Here is an 18,125-nt window from a genome sequence, read left to right as displayed (position 1 = left end):
CGGCGATACAACCGCCATCTCCTGTCCGGAATGCCGCCAGCAAAAACTCGCCAATCATGTACGGTGGCAAACAAAAAGAGCCAATGTAACATTGCAACGCGTTAGACACAAACTCTTTGTTTGTTTCATGTCATTTTCTTCGTGAAGTCGTCTCTGGTAGGTGAGACACCACTACGGAGCCGGGTCATACAACAGCTTGATGTCCTCACGCTCATCATGGGCCACGGCTGTTTTAAAGGACATACATTCGTGCACAATCAATGATAGACTGCATACAATGCAGGCTTTGCGCGATGCATACCTGACATACAGACATAGTTGCATTGTCTCAGCGATTGTCTCGACTTCTTTGTTCACTTCCCATCATTTCAACGTTTCTCGACACGAAATCTTCTAAACCATCCAAAGCAGCAGACAACGCAATGGAGCAGCACACATCCCTTCGTGCAAATCCTTACATTTTAGCGTGCCGGTACTGGGACTACATGAAGGAGCATCCCAGGCGGAAAAATGAAAAGCTCAACTTATACTACGAGAGGCTCCTTGCTAATAAGCCTTCACCGGACCTAGAAGCTACAGATGATCGATCGCGGGCGATCCGGTATGCGAAGGAGCACTATGAAAGCTTCTACGAAGTGCGGGACATCGAGTGCATCATTAAGTGGCTGGACGAAGACGACGCAAATCCGAAGGCGAAGCCTGTCCTCATCGCTGGTAGCCCAATGCAAAGACTTTCTTGAATGTCGGGATTTCTTTATCCTTCCGCGGAGGTGATGAAAATACGTGGGAAAAAGATCCGGCATGATCCACACATAGCCCTCCTTGATGGTTCACGCCACATCAGCGTGTGCAAAGCCACCGGCAACGTCTTGTCATAATCCAAATAAGCTACAAGAATGCGGCTATACTTCCCGCAAAGGGTTCAACGTTGATGGGCGCTGCCGTTGGCCGAACACCAGGTCCGTAACGGTCACATTCCAGACATCACGACTGAATCCGGACAAGACCTCATGAGCTTCAATCGCTTGGCAACATCATCACGAAGAACAAAGATACTATCTGAAAGCGGTCCACAAGATTTTCTATTCCTGTACAACTCCCAAATTCTTTCAGCTTCATGTTGCTATGCTTGCAAACGGACACCTGGGCATGGTTTAACGCGATATAAAATGCACGCGGTGCGTGAAAATAATGACTGGCATCACTCGCTTCTCAAAGACATCAGTCACTCAGAGACAATTCAGATATATATTTGTGGTTTCATAGCTACTTTTCCAGATCATCAGCACTCATCCCTACAACCATAACACCTTTAGACCAGTTCAACCTCCATACACTACTATCGCAGCAATGGCCGGCTACGCTGTAATTTCCTCCTCTAGCAGCCTCCTGCCTGCTTCGTCAACACCTATCGGTTACCCCGTCGGTTCGACAACACCTATTGGTTACCCCATTGCATCGCCCTCACCCTACCCTTATGACATTGTCAAGCCCATCGAGAGCCTAGGACAATGCTCTGTAAGCTCTCAACCCAACACTCCATCACTCATCCATAGTACTAATGAGTCTCTCTAGCAAACTATCATCTTCGAGTGCATCGCCGACAGCCCCTGTGCGCCCAACGATTTCCCCTGCATCTGCGTGCAACTCAGCACTCTCGGCGTGCAAGCCAAGATCAGCGGTAAATGCTCCTCCGAACTCGCTCAGTACACTGCTTTCCAAGCCAGTGTCTGCGCCGGGGGTTACACGCCCACTTACTCCCACGGCCCTGTTCCAACTCCTTCGCACTCGAAGCCCGCCCCGCCTCCAGCTCCGGTTTACAACACCACCGTTGTTGTGCAGAACGCTACTACCGTCGTCCCCGTTCAGGTTATTACTACCCACGTCGTCATCACTGAAAGTGGTAAGCCGACTACCATCCAGACTGTCGTCCCTGTTCCCGTTGTGCCTACTGGACCTGCCGCGCCTCCTGCGCCTCCGGCTGGATACCCTACTGGACCTGCTCCCCCTCTGTTCACCGGCGCTGCTACTACGGTGAAGATGGGTGCGTTTGCCGGTGCGATCGGATTCTTGGGTCTTGTTTTCGCTGGATTGTAAGGGTTTGAAACGATTTAGGCGCCTTGGATTGGGCAGTTCTTTTGGGTTTTCCTTTCTCGTGGGTTTTCCTTTCTCGTGGGTTTTCCTTTCTCGTGGGTTTTCCTTTCTCATGGGTTTTCCTTATTGTCTCGGTTGGGTTGGGTTGAGAAGGTTAGAAAAAGAGTAATTTGTAATGCTTAGAGGAAAATTGAGTGAGCGTTCACTGAAAGTTTATGTTGTCTGGTTACTTGTGATGACAAATGTTTCACTGACGACCTCAGTACTTTTGTGGAAAAGTTGGGTTGATACATCTCAGTGACATATTGTTTATGCAGGACGGTAAGAATAAGTAGTTGGCGATTGAGTTCGCTGAGGTCGAGACAGATGTAGCTTTCCTTTAGCATTGTTACGTGGAGAAACGAACCATCGGAACTATTCGCGCTGTTCCATTCCTTCTCGTTCGTGAAGATGATATGTGCTAAATGCTGCGGTATTAACAGAGTGTTCTCGATCCTGGTCTGAAGCGACCAGTATGTTCTATGACCATAAGATAGAAGATTGCAGTGTTTGAACGTCATGTGTATTCATTGAAGGTGCCATTACATTTGCTTACACGGGGTACTTCATAGAAATTGCAATCCTCGTACCAACCCGTATGCAAAATGTGTTCGCCATATCTCGTAACTGTTAATCCTGGTGAGACATAACCGACATGTCACTGCTGCAGAGACCATTCGCGTAGCCTTAAGTCCTCATGTCTGTATGCCTTCAATTCTCCTGCGTCTTCCGTAGAATCGTCTTAATCATTTCGTTGCCGAGCTTTGTCGCCTCGGGGAACCGGGGCTCAAAGTACTTCTGGATCTTCTCAAATTTCTCACGGTATCCGTCGAAGTTGCCCAGATCGACACGGGAACTCCAATCTCTAGCGGCAAATGTAAATTCGAGATCGTCGGCGCGAAAGGTGTTGTCGTCAATCGCGGTCTCTATGGCTTCCTCGAGGAGCGTTGGGTTGCGGAAGAGGTATTCTGTGATTCCCAGCCACATGCGGGAAGGCTATTTTACGTTAGACTAATGATAGACACATGACGAGGGTATATCGACGTACTGGAGTAGAGCAGATCATATGATCATAAGGAACGATTCCCAGCTTCCACCAACAGTCTACCATGGCTAGCAAACTGAGATGGTTGTTCCTGAGCTTCTTCTCAGGCAAAGCGCCGAGACTGAACTGGTCGAGAAGATCATCCCGCAGCAACAACTGCTTCCCCGAGTTCTCATTTTCTCCAAACACGGCTTTGCGTGCAGTGTGTATTCTGTTCCTCAGCTCCTCACGGTTCCCAGCAAGCATGAGCTTGAAAAGCTCAGTGACTGACTCAGCGTACTGCTTGATCTGTTTCTTGGCATCTGGGTTCATGATAGCGAGACCTGCGTAGACGTGCCACTTGTTCGAGTAAATGCGGAGAGTGATGTTTTGTTTGACGTTCTCGATGCCGCCGACGTAACGGCTCGTTTCCCAAGGGAACTGATTGTTTGCGGACCATGCTGCGCCCATGCTAAGGAAAGCGGCATGGGTGACGGCCTGTGTGTCTGCTGTTATGCGGTCGTGCTGCTGAGCTGTGAGGTAGACGTGCTTGGATCTAAGACAAGACATGACGTTCTCGACAAAAGCGAAGTCGGAGTCGGATGCGCGGTGCTTGATCAAGACTAATGGCTGGCCCTTCGTGTCGACACCTGGGCCATGAAGCGAGTGGACGCAGATGATGCTGACATCTTCGGGCAAGTTCTTCTCAAAGGCATCAATCTCTGGGGCTTTACATGATGTCTGCCCTCCAACTATGGCACCGACCTTGGTGGCTATACGGATGGGTTAGTACATGGTCAAGGTAGTCGCGGAAGCATCGTACATGGACCAAAAGCTTTCGCGACGGCATCGATGTTCTTCGCCTCGACACTGTAGATGATGAAGTCGCTGCAACGTGAGACCAAGTGGCCAGTTTGCATTATTCGAACATTGGGCTGGCGCAAGCTCAGTACATGTTTTCATTGTAATACGATGTAAGGGTGCTATCCTACAAAGTCTCGAAACTCTTCTACCAAGCTATCATATCTATCTGGGAGATCGCAGGCATTGACTCTGAGGTCAGCCAGGTCAGCGCAGGTCTAGCGGATGAGGAGATCTATGAGGCACTGGTTAGCAGAGCTCAAGAAGAATGTTCTTGAACAAAGCAGGAGGAACAATAGGATCAGAGGTGTAATAAAAAAGGTAGCGAGAATTCACATCATGGACAGCGACACGTCTAGATGCTGGGAACCAAGACGGCACCAGCTTAGACGTGCGCCATACTCGAGCCAAATGCACTCACGGTCATCATTAGAGGGGAGGGAAAGAAAGAGTCAGGCTTACCTTTGCATGACTGCGCGCGATCGCGAATTGTCGCGCGGTATACTCACTTCCATCCCGCAGTACTCAATCGGCGCGCGTACATCTTGCCCATGTCGCCCATGCCGATCATGCCGATGCTCTTGTTATTGTCCATGTTGGTGACTGTTTGGCACGCAGCTCAGCGTGTTGTTGTATAAAACTTCAGCACATGGTGGTGTAGTAACAAGAGAGGAATGGAAAGCGGAGGAAAACTTTAGGTCGACTGCGTTAGCGTGCCGCACGGGCCCATCGGCAACTTCCGCTGCGTCGCTAAAACGTAGTTCCGAGCCCGCACAAGCTGCTGCGAATTATTGACTACCCGAAAGTTTCGAACCTCGACAACCACCACGAATTCGCAAGTCAAGCACTAATTCACAGTCAACATGCCTCCCAAGAAGAAGGTCGAGCGCGGTGCGCAGGAGAACATCCAGGTGAGCAATCAAAATTGCGCCTCACTCTGAATATTGCTAACATCTCCCAGCTTGGACCCCAGGTCCGCGAGGTTCGTGACAACCGCCTGCTCTGCCGTGAGCGCGAATTGACAGGTTTCTAGGGCGAGCTCGTCTTCGGCGTTGCCCGCATTTTCGCTTCCTTCAACGACACCTTCGTCCACATCACCGATCTGTCCGGCCGCGAAACCATCTCCCGTGTCACCGGTGGCATGAAGGTCAAGGCTGACCGTGACGAGTCCTCCCCCTACGCTGCCATGTTGGCGGCCCAGGACGTCGGTACGTGAAGACGGAAGTCGAAAAAATTGCAAAGCGGGGAACTAACAAAGGAACAGCTGCCCGCTGCAAGGAACTCGGCATCTCTGCCCTCCACGTCAAGATCAGGGCCACTGGTGGAAACGGCACCAAGACCCCCGGCCCCGGTGCCCAGTCTGCTCTCCGCGCGCTTGCCCGTGCCGGTATGCGCATTGGACGTATCGAGGATGTCACCCCCACCCCGTCCGACTCCACCAGGAGGAAGGGTGGTCGCCGTGGTCGTCGTCTCTGAGCATGTGCGGGATATCGCTCGCTCGGTGGTGGGATATGGCATGGCGTGGTGTGCACGATTTATGGTTTTATGACCTCAATCACAAAGTCGCGGGGAATGGCAAATAGCCTGGTCTCCATGTTGAACTTGGCCTCTCTCGCGAGATAGTCAAGGTAAAGCAACAGAATCCTTTTTTAGTTCGAAAAGGCTTCTCGACAATGCAGTGCTCCACTTGTGCTTGATTACACATTACGATTATTCTTTTGGCTGCGGTGACCATGTAGGTTATATGTCGACGACTTGGATCGTGTTGCCCAGTTTTCCAGTATTTCCATGCATCTGGGCAGCATTCACCATGATCGTGTTTGTACTTTTCCCTCCCCATACGCGGTCCCACAGCAGCTCACGCACGCCACGATATACTACCCTCACCACACTCCACCACAGCTTCGGATTGAGAATGCCATGTGTCCACTTTGATTGCATCGCTATGCCTTGGGTATACGCCTCGTGCGCCTTGTCCCACCATACAATCGTCTGTCCCGCTCCCCAATGCACATGACCAAACACATGCAGCGCTGGCTTGACACGCCTTACTTCAGCTAGAAGATGTTCGCAACCAAGACCCGTAGGCAACGCAAGATCAAGATGGAACTTTGGTGGTGTATGCGTGATTAGGATATCTGTGTCCTCAGGTATCGTCTCGGACCATGCATCCTGCCCTCTTGGGTACTGGAACGCATGTACACTCATCGGCCCACAAGCCGGAATCTGCGGCGCGCCATATATCCTTATACGTCTCTGTCTCTGACCTTCTGCCAGCAGAGGTGTTGTGGACGTCGACAACTCAGGCTCAGTCTCGATAGTAAGACTGAGCTTGCGATGTTGCAAATAATGCACGCGCTTCCAGTTGATATTGCCTCTGCGCTCATCTTCGGATAACGACGGTCGAGTCCGCGGATCCAAGTACGTGTCGTGGTTACCACTGATCACCACAATCTCCTTGTGCGGTAGTGAAGCTAACCAGTCGACTTGTCTTTGTATCTCAGCAACACTGCCAGCATCAGTCATGTCGCCCGCATGAATGAGTATATCTCCTTCCGGCACATTTTCAGGTATATGCGTATGCGTATCCGAAATGCACACGACGCGAATCGGTGGGTGCGCCGGCGTTGGCGCACTGCGCAGGTAGGTTATGAAGTGGTACGCATGGTAGAGAAGTAGTTTGACCGGAGCCTGGAAGGCTAGGGCGAGGAAGGGCGTTGGTTCGAAGGCGTCTTTGGGGCTCGAGAATGGGTTCCAGATATCGAGGACCATCGGTAGGGCAGGGTCTGTCACCGGTTTGTGAAGTGGATTGGGAGTGTTGCGAAAGGAGGCACGTGGGAGGGTGTACAATGACGATGTGCAGGGATGGGGGCTTTGGTTGTCGCTTACTGCTCGAGGCTGAACGACACCTCGAGGCAAGCCCCTTACAACCACCAACGTTATGCACAGTGTATTGTTCCTGGGATCAAATCAAGAACCTGTATCGGACTGGCAAATCAGATTCTGTTTGCGCAGCACGAAAGCTTGACCGGATCCATCAGAGAAGCTGTTCTATTGGCCTGAGGCTTGCAGGAGGCCTGCAGCTGAAGGCTATGGGGGCGCAGTATGATGTGGCTACGTGCTTGCAGGAAGACCTCGAAATGTAGCCTGGTGGAGACTAAAGAATAAATATCAGCCCTCCTGCTTCTGGTTTGGTTCTACGCATCTCACTTCATCTCAAGTGTAGTTCTGTGCTTTCAACCTCTAGTGATCGTTGTAATCGCGTCCACATCAAATCCAACAGCTATGTCTGGTGCCGAACTTCCTATAGCTGTGGTCTCTTTCTTTTTCCAAGCCTTTGCAGGATGTATTCAAGGTCAGCCTCGCTCAATGACATGCCCCCTGGCACATCCTAATGTACATAGGTTACGAACTTATCGCCGACGCCTGTCGCCTTGAAGACGATGCACAAGCTCTACTCGTCAAGTTTAAGATTGAAGAGCACCGCTTGCTCAACTGGGGAAAGCTGGTTCAGCTAGACTACACAGAAGAGGATCTGCTGCTCAACCAGTTATCAAGAGGAATGATCATGGATATCCTCCACCAGCAGCAGAAGTTACTCGCTTCATTTGGTCGACTCAACAAAAGATACGGAAAGTTGACTAAGCCTTTGCTACAAGAGCAGAAAGAGCAGTTCGTAATCGACTCGAATCGTCTACTGGAGAACGGCGGCAGCATGTCTGAAGCTAGCACGCGCTCTGTCCAGTTCCCACCTGCCGAAGATTTGGTGATCAAAGCCCTTGACTGGCTGAAGAAGTCAAGAGACGTACCCAAGAGAATCAGATGGGCTTCATGGGATCACGAAAGAATGGAGAAGTTGATTGGGAATCTCTCCGGCTTCAACGACAAAATGCATGAGGCCCTTGACAAGGCGCAGATGGAGACGATGCTCGACATGCAGACAAGGTTCAACTACCAGATTGTGTTGTTGAACAGGCAGATGGAGAACATGGTGCAGATTTGGCAGTCAGACCGCATCGAACATCGCCCATATGGCATGATCACAGACCTTGACGACTCTGAGTACGACCTCGTCAATGGCATCACTACGCTTGGTAATCGTAGCCTGACGCGGCTTGGCACGTTGGCACAGCAGAAGTTCGTTCATCTCGCGATCGAGGATTCGCAAGACGTCAGTGAGGAGTACGGCAACTCCATCGACCTCCCACATCTTGCAGACAACATTCGTGAGACTGAGCTCAAACTCAACGAAATATGGACAAAGAACGGGCAAACTTTCCCGGATGATGCTGATGAAGGGGAGAGGACCGAGGCGTCTTACCGTGGAGCCCCAGTCTGGATCGAATGGAAGCCAAACGAAGTTGCTGGTCCAGGCCAGCCAGACGGCCAAGTTGACCCCAAAATCCGCACACGAGTGCAGAAGCTCGCAGCCCTCCTGAATCAGAACAACCGCAAAGTAACTTTTAGAGCACCGCACTGTCTCGGTTACTTCGTCGACCAGAGCGAAGACCAGTCACGCTTCGGTCTCGTCTTCGAGAAGCCCGCTTCCGTCCCACCCTCAACACCTCCCACCACACTCCGCACCATGATCGAAGACACCAGCGCCGAGATCCCCTCCCTAACCGACCGCATCAATTTAATGCGCCTCCTCGCCGAGACCCTCGAGCGCCTCCACGCCGTCGACTGGCTCCACAAAGGCCTCCGATCCGCCAACATCCTCTTCTTCCAGCACACAAACCGCAAAACCGGAGCTCTCGAAATCAACTACTCGGACCCATACATCTCCGGCTTCGATTACAGCCGCCCAGCTACCAACGACGACATGACCGAGCGTCCCACCGACAACCCGCGCGCAGACATTTATCGCCACCCGCACGTCCAAAGCACGGGAAACCGCGAGGAATCTTCCTCTGGTCGTGAGAGTTACAAGAAGTCGTATGACATCTACTCCCTCGGTGTCGTACTACTTGAAATTGCGTACTGGAAGACTATCGATCAGATTCTGGGAATCGATCTTGTGACGGCTAGGCCGAAGCAGACGTGGCCGGTTATGGAGAGGTTGGTTAGGAAGGAGCCGCGGCATTTGGCGTTTGTGAAGAGCTATCTGGGAAATACGGTGGAGGGGGTGATTCGGGCGTGTCTCGAAGGGCCTGAGGCGTTTGGGTTGGCGAGGGAGGCGGATGAGCGGAGGGGCGTTGTTGCGGCAGCGTTGCAGAGGGGGTTTGGGGAGCTGGTTGTTAGGAAGTTGGGTGGGATGAAGGGGATATAGAGTTTCTCCTCTTTTGTTTTAGTGGTGCATGGTCAATTCTTCCTACAAAGTGATGCCAAAGCTCGATGTCATTCGTTGCCATTGAATGTTATTAAATACTTACCGACATCAGTGAAGTCCAGACCTCGGAAGCCTGTATGAATGCAAACCCTGCAGATGCGAAACTAGCACACGGAGACCCATCACTGAATGCGTTTATCAACCTCCCCGTCCCCTTTCACGAATCCATAGTAAAACTGCGTACCCTTGATCGGAGCGACTCCCACCGCCTTCCAAAAAGCCTGCGCCGCATCGAGCTGCCGTCCCTGAATCTCAAACACCTTGTCTTCATCCGCCCAAGTACTACCACTACGCATCAACTCTTGCGCTACTTCCATGCCCAAATGGCCCGGAGCAACAATGACCCAGAACGCACCACCCAGCGATTCGTGCGCTTTCTTGAGCACAGCTTTGACTATGTCTAGATACTTGTGCATCAGCAACGTGCGCGCGTGAGAGAATGAGATGCAGGCTCATACTGCGTCCGAGCCCCTGTCTCCAGTACTCATGCGCGACTCTGACTTCATGGAAGAGTACGAATGGCTCCATGGTTATTTCGTCGTAGAAGACTTTGCTTTTGAAAAGCTCGCCCGCTTCTTGGGAGAGCTCGTCCATGTCCACCCAGTCGCATTCGGCTTCGCCCATGGCCCAACGATCAATTATGTATGCTGTTGCGGTTGCAATGTGATCAAGGAACTGGGGACAAGTGATCGTGGGGTTATCGATGTTGGCGTCGATGACCCTGCACCAGGTTGTTTCGTGGTCTGAGAAAGTGCATTAGTCTTGAGTTGAGGGGATACTGGGCCGAGGTTATGATGGGTACCATCTTTGTAGTCCTTGATATCGACGGAGATGACGTGAGCAGCGGATTCGCTGGTGGAGATGTTGAACTCGCTAACGGTGTGGTATGTTGACGACATAATAATGTATAGAAGAAGAGGAAGAACGAACTTGTTGGGACAGGTGCAGTATTATGGGACAGGAGTGGTTTTATGGTTCTAGCAGCGCTATTCGAGCTCCTCACGCTACTTCCAAGGTAAGATTCGACAGGTGCCGATGTTGTAGTCTGAGGCAAGAACACTCGCCATCATTCTGTAAAGGCATCAGCGTCGGTGGGCGCTGCAGAAGCACATGCCCACGTCCTTGCTCTTTCCAAAAAAGCTGGTTATTATGTAATCACAATACCTGTTGTAAATGTACAAGCCGTGGTCTGACGTGTCGTGTCGCGCCATCACGGTGTAACGTGCTTGTGAACCTTTCAATTTCTGACGTATTCTACATTTTGACCATATGAATGTCGTACCGAAGTAGTCCAAACACGTTACTTACTCGAAGTCGAGCTTCCAAGGTTGACATCTGGACATTAAAGCCTACAATAGACCCATCACTCCCACTATTCACATCACCCAAATGCCCACCTACCAGCACGGACTAAGATGCAACGAAGACCCTATCCTCCTCTTCTACGCTTGACCCCACGCTTCTTGGTCTCGACCTGTACCTGCGCATCCTTACAATGCAACTGCGTCAGCATACCCGTCGGCTCGAATCCCAGAGCGTGCCAATATTGCCTCGCCACATCCAACTCGCTACCGGCTTCCAAGACTTCTTCTTGATAAGGAGATCGAGCCATGCATCCCCTGGTGGTAGCAGATGCACTGTACTGTGGTGCGGATTCATCCATGGTATCTGTGGCAACGAGGACGCGAATGCTCTCGTATTTGCGGGCGCGTTTCATGTTTCTTGATGCTTTCTTGGCTTCGTGGTCTGCTTGGGAGAGGAGATGGGCTCTGTCAATGATGGCTTGGACGAGTTCTTGGGTGTGTTGAGTGTTGTTATGGGTGAGAAGTGAAGAACGTACTACGGCCGAGACCATGGCGACGGTGTTTTGGATCTATCTTGATGTCGTGGATGATGAGACCAATGTACTCTCGAGGCTCACGAGTACTCCCTTGAATCGTCATCATGAGAGGAGACTCCCAGATGTCCTCCCTCACGAGCTCAACAGCTCTTGCCCGGTGAGCGAGGTATGTAATGAAAAAAATAGGTGTTGAGGCGTAAGAAGTACATGACTTATACTCGCTCACTACTGCAACGGCATGGTAGACGGGTCGTAGCCTACTGACATAATATCAGTCCAATTATTTCCTGCACCGCCTTCTCCACTTATTCTAATAGTGCTTGATGAATACCAAGTGTCTTCATCGCTGCTTTAATCTTCAATAGGATTCGCAGCTAATGTAGAAGGACTCACTGAGATCAGACTCTCTCGCCCCAAAGCCCCTCGCGTAACATTGGTACACTGCGGTTTCGCGTCGGCACGTGCTCTCTCCAACATCTACCTCAACCTGGATACCACCACAGCCGTTACAGCTTCATGAGTCGATTTGAAAGATTGCATTTAGTGCAATTGGACCTTCGTGTCTCTCTTCATAAGCAATACCATGCTTCAAAAAGCAACAGACCTCTTAACATTCACTCACCTTTTGCGGCCCAGCTCATCAATGTGCTGCACTTTTGCTTGAAACGTGACTTCGCGTCTGCCCCGCATTGTACAGGAATATATGCACCCGCTAGTTGTATAAGGCTAGACTTACAAAACTTTGGTACACTGCAACGCGATATCTCGTGTTCATGCATTACTTCGGACCACCAGCTTCCACGGCCTTCTTTTCAGCGACAATGGCGACAATGTCGCCGAAACCTTTTCGGACTACAATATCAGAGAACGCGGTTATTGCTGGACGAAGCCTGCCTGGGTTTTGCTCGTGTATCTGCATGATGTTGAAAATCTTTGCCTGGTAAGCATACGGAGCATGGTAGCTCAATCCCACAGTTTAGAAGGATTGGTACTCTTCATAGGATCTGGGTCGCCCAGCTAGTATCAATGATGGGGTCTTCTGGGGACAATGATGTTGTAGGTTGCAGGGTAGGTGTTGATGCATTCATTGATTCGAAGAGGATCCTCCGATATCGCTATGTCGTTCCTCATTGCTCATATCCATCCACACCAAGCGAAGCACTCGCTCCATACCAAGCTATGCCGACCGCCGCTGCCTCGTCGTGAGGTTATGCAAATCCATAAAGTACAAACACATCGATCCAACTCGGTTTAGTAGCCGACCTTCTTGAGGTACTCGCCGAGCTCAACGACTGAGTTGAAGGCGTTGGGCGTTTGGATGGAGTCGGGGTGGTGGGCGATGAGGAGGGCTTGTGTGGTCTTGTAGGCGACGATGCCTTCCTTGCCCTGCGCCGTGTCAGTCTTCTACCCTCGATATCTCTTCGTCAGATGTATCGCACCTTCTTTGCCTTCAGCGAGTCGTCGGTCGACTCGATGGTCATGTACTTGTCGCCATTGACCTTGACGCCGTTTGCGATGACGGCCTTGGTCTCGCTCTTGTCGTTGAAGGAGGCGGCGATGGCGCTCATCTCAGCGGCAGTGAGCTGGAACCCGTCAGCATTCATCCATCATGGGCCTTTATATTCTCTCTATCTCTGCGAGAAGCTTCGCTGGTGTATAAGATGGCGCACAGAGTCGCATTACGTACGGAGAAGTCTGGAGACGAGGCCCAGGTGGTTTGGCCGTTGACATCGCAGATGAGGGCCTTGTCGATGTTGCCAGTGCCGACGAGGCTGCGCGCGAGATGTTAGAGAAGCATCTCATCAATGATAGGACTGTGTATACCTCTGATCAACGTATGCTGGAGGGGGTGTTAGCTGTATGCGCCGCGAATGCGTGCCATCAATGCGTACCTTGCCAGGACATGTTTGTGGAGGGGTAATGTGCGGACTAAGGGAGCTTGTATTGGTGCAGGAGAGGGATGGGTCGCGGAGAAAATTGAAGACCTGGGGCGAAGTAGACCAGGGAAACTTTTGACTAAGCAGCGCTCGAGTGTAGATGCGGTGAGAAGTGGTTGGGCAGTCGCGAGTTCGGGTTGAGCCGTTGAAGAGCGAGCGAGGTGGGGCTCACTTTTCTGTGCTGTTGAACCCCGCAGTGCCTCCAGTCTCACGTCGCAGGACCTGCCTCTTCACCTATCAACCATCGACCGCCTTCAACCATGCCCACTGCCGCCAATGTCGCGTCCCGTCACGCTGCGCTTATGGCGCCATCTTGCAGCTGCCTGTCGTGTGGGGGTTGTCGCGAGAAAAGCCCGTCACCGCCGACATGACGATGCTCGTGCATTTGTCGCCTCTAGCGGGCCAACGAAGTATACTAATCCATACTCCGTGCAGGTGCCTGATTCATCGTGAGAACGAAGCAGAGTGGCGTTCCGATGGCTGTTCTCCTAACAGTGTGCAGTACTCACTACTCGCAGTTCTATGTCGTGTATCACGGTCACACAATCATACTCATGCACAGGAAAAACAATGCAATGTGACCTTAGGTGACGCTTGCAGACTGCTTGCGGCCGAGTTGTATTGTTGACATGAACACAGTCTCTCTGGCACATGTTCTATGCTTCCTTTTTTCTAGAGTTAAATCGTATTTCGTGAATAAATGACCTCCCAGCCCAGGTGTTCGATAACTTCGTGGCCTTGGCTGCCTCAGCCTCGTGCAGCACAGCCTGTCGCCTACCCTGGTATCTGGACTCTCAAGCGTCTGCCTCCTTCTTCGCGGGCAGATCACAACGCTCACCATTTGGAACGCTGTCAGTAGCAATGCGATGTCCACCGAACAGCTGCCCCCAGAGCGCGGATTCATAGAGCTAGACCAGCAAAACAATCAGGAAGCGCAATGGCATCCCAAAGCTTTTGCTAATCCAGGCGACGACAAAAAACTGATCCGTCTGCTCAAAGTTGTTCCACTCCAGTCCACGAATGACTTCGAAGTAATCAAATGCTACTACATGGACCCACGTCCTTTTGCAACGGGATGGTTTTGGAACCGGACTACCAAGTATACTGCGCTCTCATATCGCTGGGGCCCTGCGACTAGCCCTAAAGATGTGGCTTGGATAGAAGTGAATGGAGAGAATGTTTGTGTTCGGCGCAATCTTTGGGATTTCCTGGATGCAATGCGGAAGATCAAGTTCCAAGGACCGTTTTGGATTGATGCTCTATGTATCAACCAATCGAACATAGAAGAAAAGGAGAGACAGCTCCGACTGATGCCGACGATTTATCAAAAAGCTGACACTGTGATCGTCTGGCTGGGTATACCCGGTGACATACTGCTCCGAGATACAAAGCGAATCCACGACCATTGTACTCGCAAAGCACATGTTCACGACAAGCTAGTTCTCAACAACATGATCCCCGCTCTCAACTTCATGGTCGAGAACGAGTATTGGACCCGGCTTTGGATTGTCCAGGAGATCTTCCTGGCCAAAAAGATCCTCGTTTGTGCTGGACAATACTACTGGAATTCAAGTTCACTCCAACGTTTACAAAGAGAGTTTCGCCCGGGTAATGGCTACCATACGACTGACTGGACAAATTGGAACAACATCCTCCGCGCGAAGCAGGACTGGAAGAATAAGAAGCTCGAGTTGCATGAGGCGTTGCATCGCTGGAGCCATCAGGAATGCCGGGACACACATGACAGGGTTTACGGACTGCTTGGGCTGGTTCACGAGCCTAAGGTCAATATCGACCTTGATATAAGCACTCTCGGGCTCTTTGAGAAAGTCATCAACTCAGACAAAAGCAAGATATTCGCGCGTGGCTACGAATATGCGGAGGAAGTTACTACAAAAGTAATGGTCTCCCTAGGACTTGACGGCTCGGAAAATGCAGCGCGGATCAGAACAGCTTATCTGAAGTCCTACCGAGAATGAGATGACTGTATGAAAACTAACCCAGAAGACTCATGTTGGCAAACAGATCAAACCTGGTGTTTTTAATGGTTTGGAGCATCGTGTGCTTTGAGATGATGTAGGGGCTGTTGCATAGGGCAATAATCGAATCCTTTGACCCGTTTGTGCAAGATCCTCAGCAAACTCCAATCAAGAAGACATTCGAAGTACAAGTCTGCTACCCAGCACGCTGCTTCCAACGACCTCAGAGCTGACGTTGATTGGTTCCATCATGGTCACGTGCCGACGCTCCCGGCTCCCTGCCTCGCTTGACCTTGAGCTTCGCAAGGCGCAACTTCTACCCAAGCTCTCACAAACACAGCCTTGCACGACAATTGCAGGCCTTAAGTACGACACTCAAATTTGAGGACCAAACCTGTCACAATTCCATCGACCATGCCCTCACGTAGCCCATCTTCGGCGCGGTCGCCGTCGCGTAGCATTTCTCGCGACCGTTCGGGTACACGATCACCAAGCCGGGCGCATTCGAGATCACCACGTCCTGGATCTCGGTCACCAGTACGGAATTCACGCTCTCCATCTCCCAGGCGCAATGGTCGGCGAAGCTACACTCCAGACAGCCGGTCGCGGTCGCGAGGACGGAGCTATACGCGCAGCCCTACACCGAGAGATGGATCACCCGCGCCTAGAAGTGCAAAGGTACGAACCAATTAGAGCTTCGTAGCATACTGGAGACTAATCATATGTTCGCAGATTGTCGTCGAGGCCCTCACCCGCAACGTCAAAGAAGAGCACATCCGCGAAATCTTCGGCAAGTACGGTGTCATTAAGGACCTGCGCATGCCCATGAACCCCGTTTTCAACGTCAATCGCGGCACCGCTTATATCATGTACGAAGAAATCGAGGACGCCGAGCGCGCGATTGCGAAAATGCACGATGCGCAGCTGGACGGCGCGAAACTTCAGGTCTCGATTGTTCTGCCGCGACGACGGTTCTCGGTCACACCGCCGCCTGCGAGGAGGGGACCCCCGCCGAGGGAGAGGTTCAATGATGATTACGATAATAGGGGTGGGAGGGGCGGAGGACCGCCGGGTGCGTACAGACCGCCGCCGATGGGTGGCCCCCCGAGATATCGCTCGAGATCACCACGGGGAGGATTTAGAGGAGGAAGGGGTGGCAGAGGTGGACGGGGAGGTGGCTATGGATACAGGCCGCGGTCGTTCTCCCGGTCGAGGAGTAGGTCGCCGCGCAGGAGTCCTTCGAGATCGTCGTACAGTCGTTCGCTGTCGAGGACGCCGCCGCCAAGACGAGGACATGGAAGGCGTGATAGTCCACCGCGGAGAGGTGGGCATGGACGAGGCGGTGGTGGTGGTGGTGGAGGGGGAGGTAGAAGGAGCCCGAGCTACAGTTCTTATGGAAGCAGGAGTCCACGAGACCGGAGCCGGAGCCGAGATCGTAGATGATCAGCGCGAGCAGGAAGGACCGCATAACTTAGCTAGATACCAATTCGAATTCCGTTGCATGGTCGATCAGTTCCCTGCGCGAGTTTCGTTTCCACCTGACCTATTCTCCTGTCCAGTTTCTACTCTTACTTGTACTAAACTTCCGATCCCCTCAAGCCATCTTCAGCTGGAAACCTCCACCCCTCTCCTCATCTTCTCTGCCCGCAAACAGCCCACTGAAATCCACACTGCCCCCCAGCCCTCCTAAACCTCCGCCCCTCTCTCCTCTCTTCGGCGCATGCGGGCTCTTCTTCCTCCTCTTCTCCTGCCCCGCCTTACTCGGAAACGTAGGAAACATTTCACTTGGCTTCGGCTTCGGCTGTTCCCTAAAATACTCATGCTCCAGCACCTCTTTCGCAGTCGGTCTACCCTCCGGATTCAGCGATAATAAGGACGACAGCAGCTCCACGCCCGTTGCCGTCAAGAAAGGGAATTTACTCCTGTTGAATCCCGGGGAGGAGTGGTCGCGTGGGAGTTTTAGTGATTTGGCGTTTGGCAAGCGATAGAACCCCGGCCATGACTTCTCACTGGGTAGCCCGCACAGCGTGAATATTTGGGATAATTGGTCGACTTCGTTTTTGCCCTGGAGTAGCGGTTCTTTACTTAAAAGCTCGCCGAATATGCATCCGATGCTCCACATATCGACCTCCGTGCCATACGTCGTCGTGCCGAGCAGGAGTTCCGGCGCGCGATACCACAGCGTGACGACGAGTTGCGTCAACGGCGCATTTGCGGGCGGGATATATCGCGCCATGCCAAAGTCCGCAAGTTTGAGCACGCCGCGGTTAGAAAGGAGAATGTTCGACGTCTTAAGATCCCGATGCATAATGTGATTCGCATGTAAAAACTCGACCGCGCCAACCAACTGCTTCAACAGCGTCTTGACCTCCGACGCCAAAAACCGCTCACCCATATCCTCCTGCAAGTTCTTCAAATCGTGCTCGACGAACTCCATGACCAGCACGCACTCGGTTGGATCATCACCGGCGAGAATCTCGTGCAGGGTGACGATGTTGGTGTGCCGGGCTTTTTGCAGGATGCTGATTTCGCGGAGCGCGGTGATGGGGAAACCGTCCTGTGCGTAGTCCATTTTTACTTTTTTGAGCGCGACGATGGACGAGGTGGATAGGGAACGGGCGCGGGAGACGAAGCCGTAGGATCCTTCTTCGATGGGGTTGAGGGTTTGGAAGTTGGAGGTGTGGCGGCAGGAAGACCAGGTACCGCCATCAAAGCGTAGCAGCTTTCTTTCGGCCTGGGGTTCACTTGGTGCTGGGGCGTTGGTATTGTTGTCGCCGGATGATAGTCGACGGCGCTTGGCGGGTCGTGACGATGCTGCCTGTTGAGCGGCTTCGGCTTCTTGCTGTTTCAATAGCTTGAGACGCTTTTTTTCTTCCTTCTCTTTCTTGCGACGCAATTCTTCTGCTTTGTCGGCTTCCGTGTCCGCCCATCGCGACGCCATAGTTCCTGCTCTTCTCCGTGATTTGTGTTGCAAGCCTTCTATCCTTCAGTTTCTTAACGTGATTGAATCCAGACTTTACGA

At 52.0% G+C, this 18,125-nt stretch overlaps 12 protein-coding genes across 12 annotated transcripts; 5 read left to right on the top strand and 7 right to left on the bottom strand.

Annotated features, from left to right (window-relative positions):
* Positions 1–422: 422 nt before the first annotated feature.
* SNOG_02091 (hypothetical protein) lies at positions 423–740 on the top strand (the record flags this gene model as incomplete). Its single annotated transcript, XM_001792656.1, has 1 exon — positions 423–740. One exon carries the CDS (start codon positions 423–425, stop codon positions 738–740), a length of 318 nt encoding a protein of 105 aa, XP_001792708.1.
* A 610-nt stretch (positions 741–1,350) lies between these two features.
* Positions 1,351–2,097, top strand: SNOG_02090 (hypothetical protein; the record flags this gene model as incomplete). Its single annotated transcript, XM_001792655.1, has 2 exons — positions 1,351–1,518; positions 1,576–2,097. 2 exons carry the CDS (start codon positions 1,351–1,353, stop codon positions 2,095–2,097), a joined length of 690 nt encoding a protein of 229 aa, XP_001792707.1.
* Positions 2,098–2,844: 747 nt separating this feature from the next.
* On the bottom strand, positions 2,845–4,613 carry SNOG_02089 (hypothetical protein; the record flags this gene model as incomplete). Its single annotated transcript, XM_001792654.1, has 4 exons — positions 2,845–3,129; positions 3,182–3,930; positions 3,981–4,045; positions 4,528–4,613. The coding sequence occupies 4 exons, from the start codon at positions 4,611–4,613 to the stop codon at positions 2,845–2,847; spliced, it is 1,185 nt and encodes a 394-aa protein (XP_001792706.1).
* Positions 4,614–4,849: 236 nt separating this feature from the next.
* On the top strand, positions 4,850–5,729 carry SNOG_02088 (hypothetical protein). The gene is made up of 4 exons (XM_001792653.1): positions 4,850–4,929; positions 4,980–5,000; positions 5,052–5,226; positions 5,283–5,729. Exons 1-4 carry the CDS (start codon positions 4,882–4,884, stop codon positions 5,492–5,494), a joined length of 456 nt encoding a protein of 151 aa, XP_001792705.1. The 5' UTR covers positions 4,850–4,881; the 3' UTR covers positions 5,495–5,729.
* Positions 5,730–5,758: 29 nt separating this feature from the next.
* On the bottom strand, positions 5,759–6,790 carry SNOG_02087 (hypothetical protein; the record flags this gene model as incomplete). Its single annotated transcript, XM_001792652.1, has 1 exon — positions 5,759–6,790. One exon carries the CDS (start codon positions 6,788–6,790, stop codon positions 5,759–5,761), a length of 1,032 nt encoding a protein of 343 aa, XP_001792704.1.
* A 622-nt stretch (positions 6,791–7,412) lies between these two features.
* Positions 7,413–9,287, top strand: SNOG_02086 (hypothetical protein; the record flags this gene model as incomplete). Its single annotated transcript, XM_001792651.1, has 1 exon — positions 7,413–9,287. The coding sequence occupies one exon, from the start codon at positions 7,413–7,415 to the stop codon at positions 9,285–9,287; it is 1,875 nt and encodes a 624-aa protein (XP_001792703.1).
* Positions 9,288–9,469: 182 nt separating this feature from the next.
* Positions 9,470–10,246, bottom strand: SNOG_02085 (hypothetical protein; the record flags this gene model as incomplete). The annotated part of the gene is made up of 3 exons (XM_001792650.1): positions 9,470–9,741; positions 9,806–10,090; positions 10,150–10,246. 3 exons carry the CDS (start codon positions 10,244–10,246, stop codon positions 9,470–9,472), a joined length of 654 nt encoding a protein of 217 aa, XP_001792702.1.
* Positions 10,247–10,776: 530 nt separating this feature from the next.
* Positions 10,777–11,202, bottom strand: SNOG_02084 (hypothetical protein; the record flags this gene model as incomplete). Its single annotated transcript, XM_001792649.1, has 1 exon — positions 10,777–11,202. The coding sequence occupies one exon, from the start codon at positions 11,200–11,202 to the stop codon at positions 10,777–10,779; it is 426 nt and encodes a 141-aa protein (XP_001792701.1).
* Positions 11,203–11,545: 343 nt separating this feature from the next.
* Positions 11,546–12,106, bottom strand: SNOG_02083 (hypothetical protein; the record flags this gene model as incomplete). Its single annotated transcript, XM_001792648.1, has 3 exons — positions 11,546–11,699; positions 11,810–11,866; positions 11,970–12,106. 3 exons carry the CDS (start codon positions 12,104–12,106, stop codon positions 11,546–11,548), a joined length of 348 nt encoding a protein of 115 aa, XP_001792700.1.
* Positions 12,107–12,256: 150 nt separating this feature from the next.
* On the bottom strand, positions 12,257–13,226 carry SNOG_02082 (hypothetical protein). The gene is made up of 5 exons (XM_001792647.1): positions 13,080–13,226; positions 13,012–13,027; positions 12,875–12,959; positions 12,627–12,770; positions 12,257–12,573 (listed from the first exon to the last, which is right to left on the bottom strand). The coding sequence occupies exons 1-5, from the start codon at positions 13,090–13,092 to the stop codon at positions 12,439–12,441; spliced, it is 393 nt and encodes a 130-aa protein (XP_001792699.1). The 5' UTR covers positions 13,093–13,226; the 3' UTR covers positions 12,257–12,438.
* Positions 13,227–13,990: 764 nt separating this feature from the next.
* Positions 13,991–16,134, top strand: SNOG_02081 (hypothetical protein; the record flags this gene model as incomplete). Its single annotated transcript, XM_001792646.1, is given in 5 exon segments — positions 13,991–15,022; positions 15,562–15,640; positions 15,670–15,773; positions 15,836–16,034; positions 16,049–16,134. The coding sequence occupies 5 exon segments, from the start codon at positions 13,991–13,993 to the stop codon at positions 16,132–16,134; spliced, it is 1,500 nt and encodes a 499-aa protein (XP_001792698.1).
* Positions 16,135–16,697: 563 nt separating this feature from the next.
* SNOG_02079 (hypothetical protein) lies at positions 16,698–18,044 on the bottom strand (the record flags this gene model as incomplete). Its single annotated transcript, XM_001792645.1, has 1 exon — positions 16,698–18,044. The coding sequence occupies one exon, from the start codon at positions 18,042–18,044 to the stop codon at positions 16,698–16,700; it is 1,347 nt and encodes a 448-aa protein (XP_001792697.1).
* Positions 18,045–18,125: the final 81 nt, after the last annotated feature.

Source organism: Parastagonospora nodorum (genome assembly GCF_000146915.1).
Source record: "Parastagonospora nodorum SN15 chromosome Unknown scaffold_3, whole genome shotgun sequence".
NCBI classification, from domain to species: Eukaryota; Fungi; Ascomycota; class Dothideomycetes; order Pleosporales; family Phaeosphaeriaceae; genus Parastagonospora; species Parastagonospora nodorum.
The sequence above is the reverse complement of the archived record's forward strand: the minus strand, read 5'-3'. Positions and strand labels throughout refer to the sequence as shown.

Excerpts from the sequence above, each read along its gene's own strand:
- SNOG_02088 (XM_001792653.1), top strand. The coding sequence starts at position 4,882 with ATGCCTCCCAAGAAGAAGGTCGAGCGCGGTGCGCAGGAGAACATCCAG. Across the intron at positions 4,930-4,979 it reads GTGCGCAGGAGAACATCCAG|CTTGGACCCCAGGTCCGCGA; the intron begins GTGAGCAATCAA and ends AACATCTCCCAG. Across the intron at positions 5,001-5,051 it reads TTGGACCCCAGGTCCGCGAG|GGCGAGCTCGTCTTCGGCGT; the intron begins GTTCGTGACAAC and ends ACAGGTTTCTAG.
- SNOG_02082 (XM_001792647.1), bottom strand. Across the intron at positions 12,771-12,874 it reads CCTCGTCTCCAGACTTCTCC|CTCACTGCCGCTGAGATGAG; the intron begins GTACGTAATGCG and ends GACGGGTTCCAG. Across the intron at positions 12,574-12,626 it reads ACTCGCTGAAGGCAAAGAAG|GGCAAGGAAGGCATCGTCGC; the intron begins GTGCGATACATC and ends GACACGGCGCAG.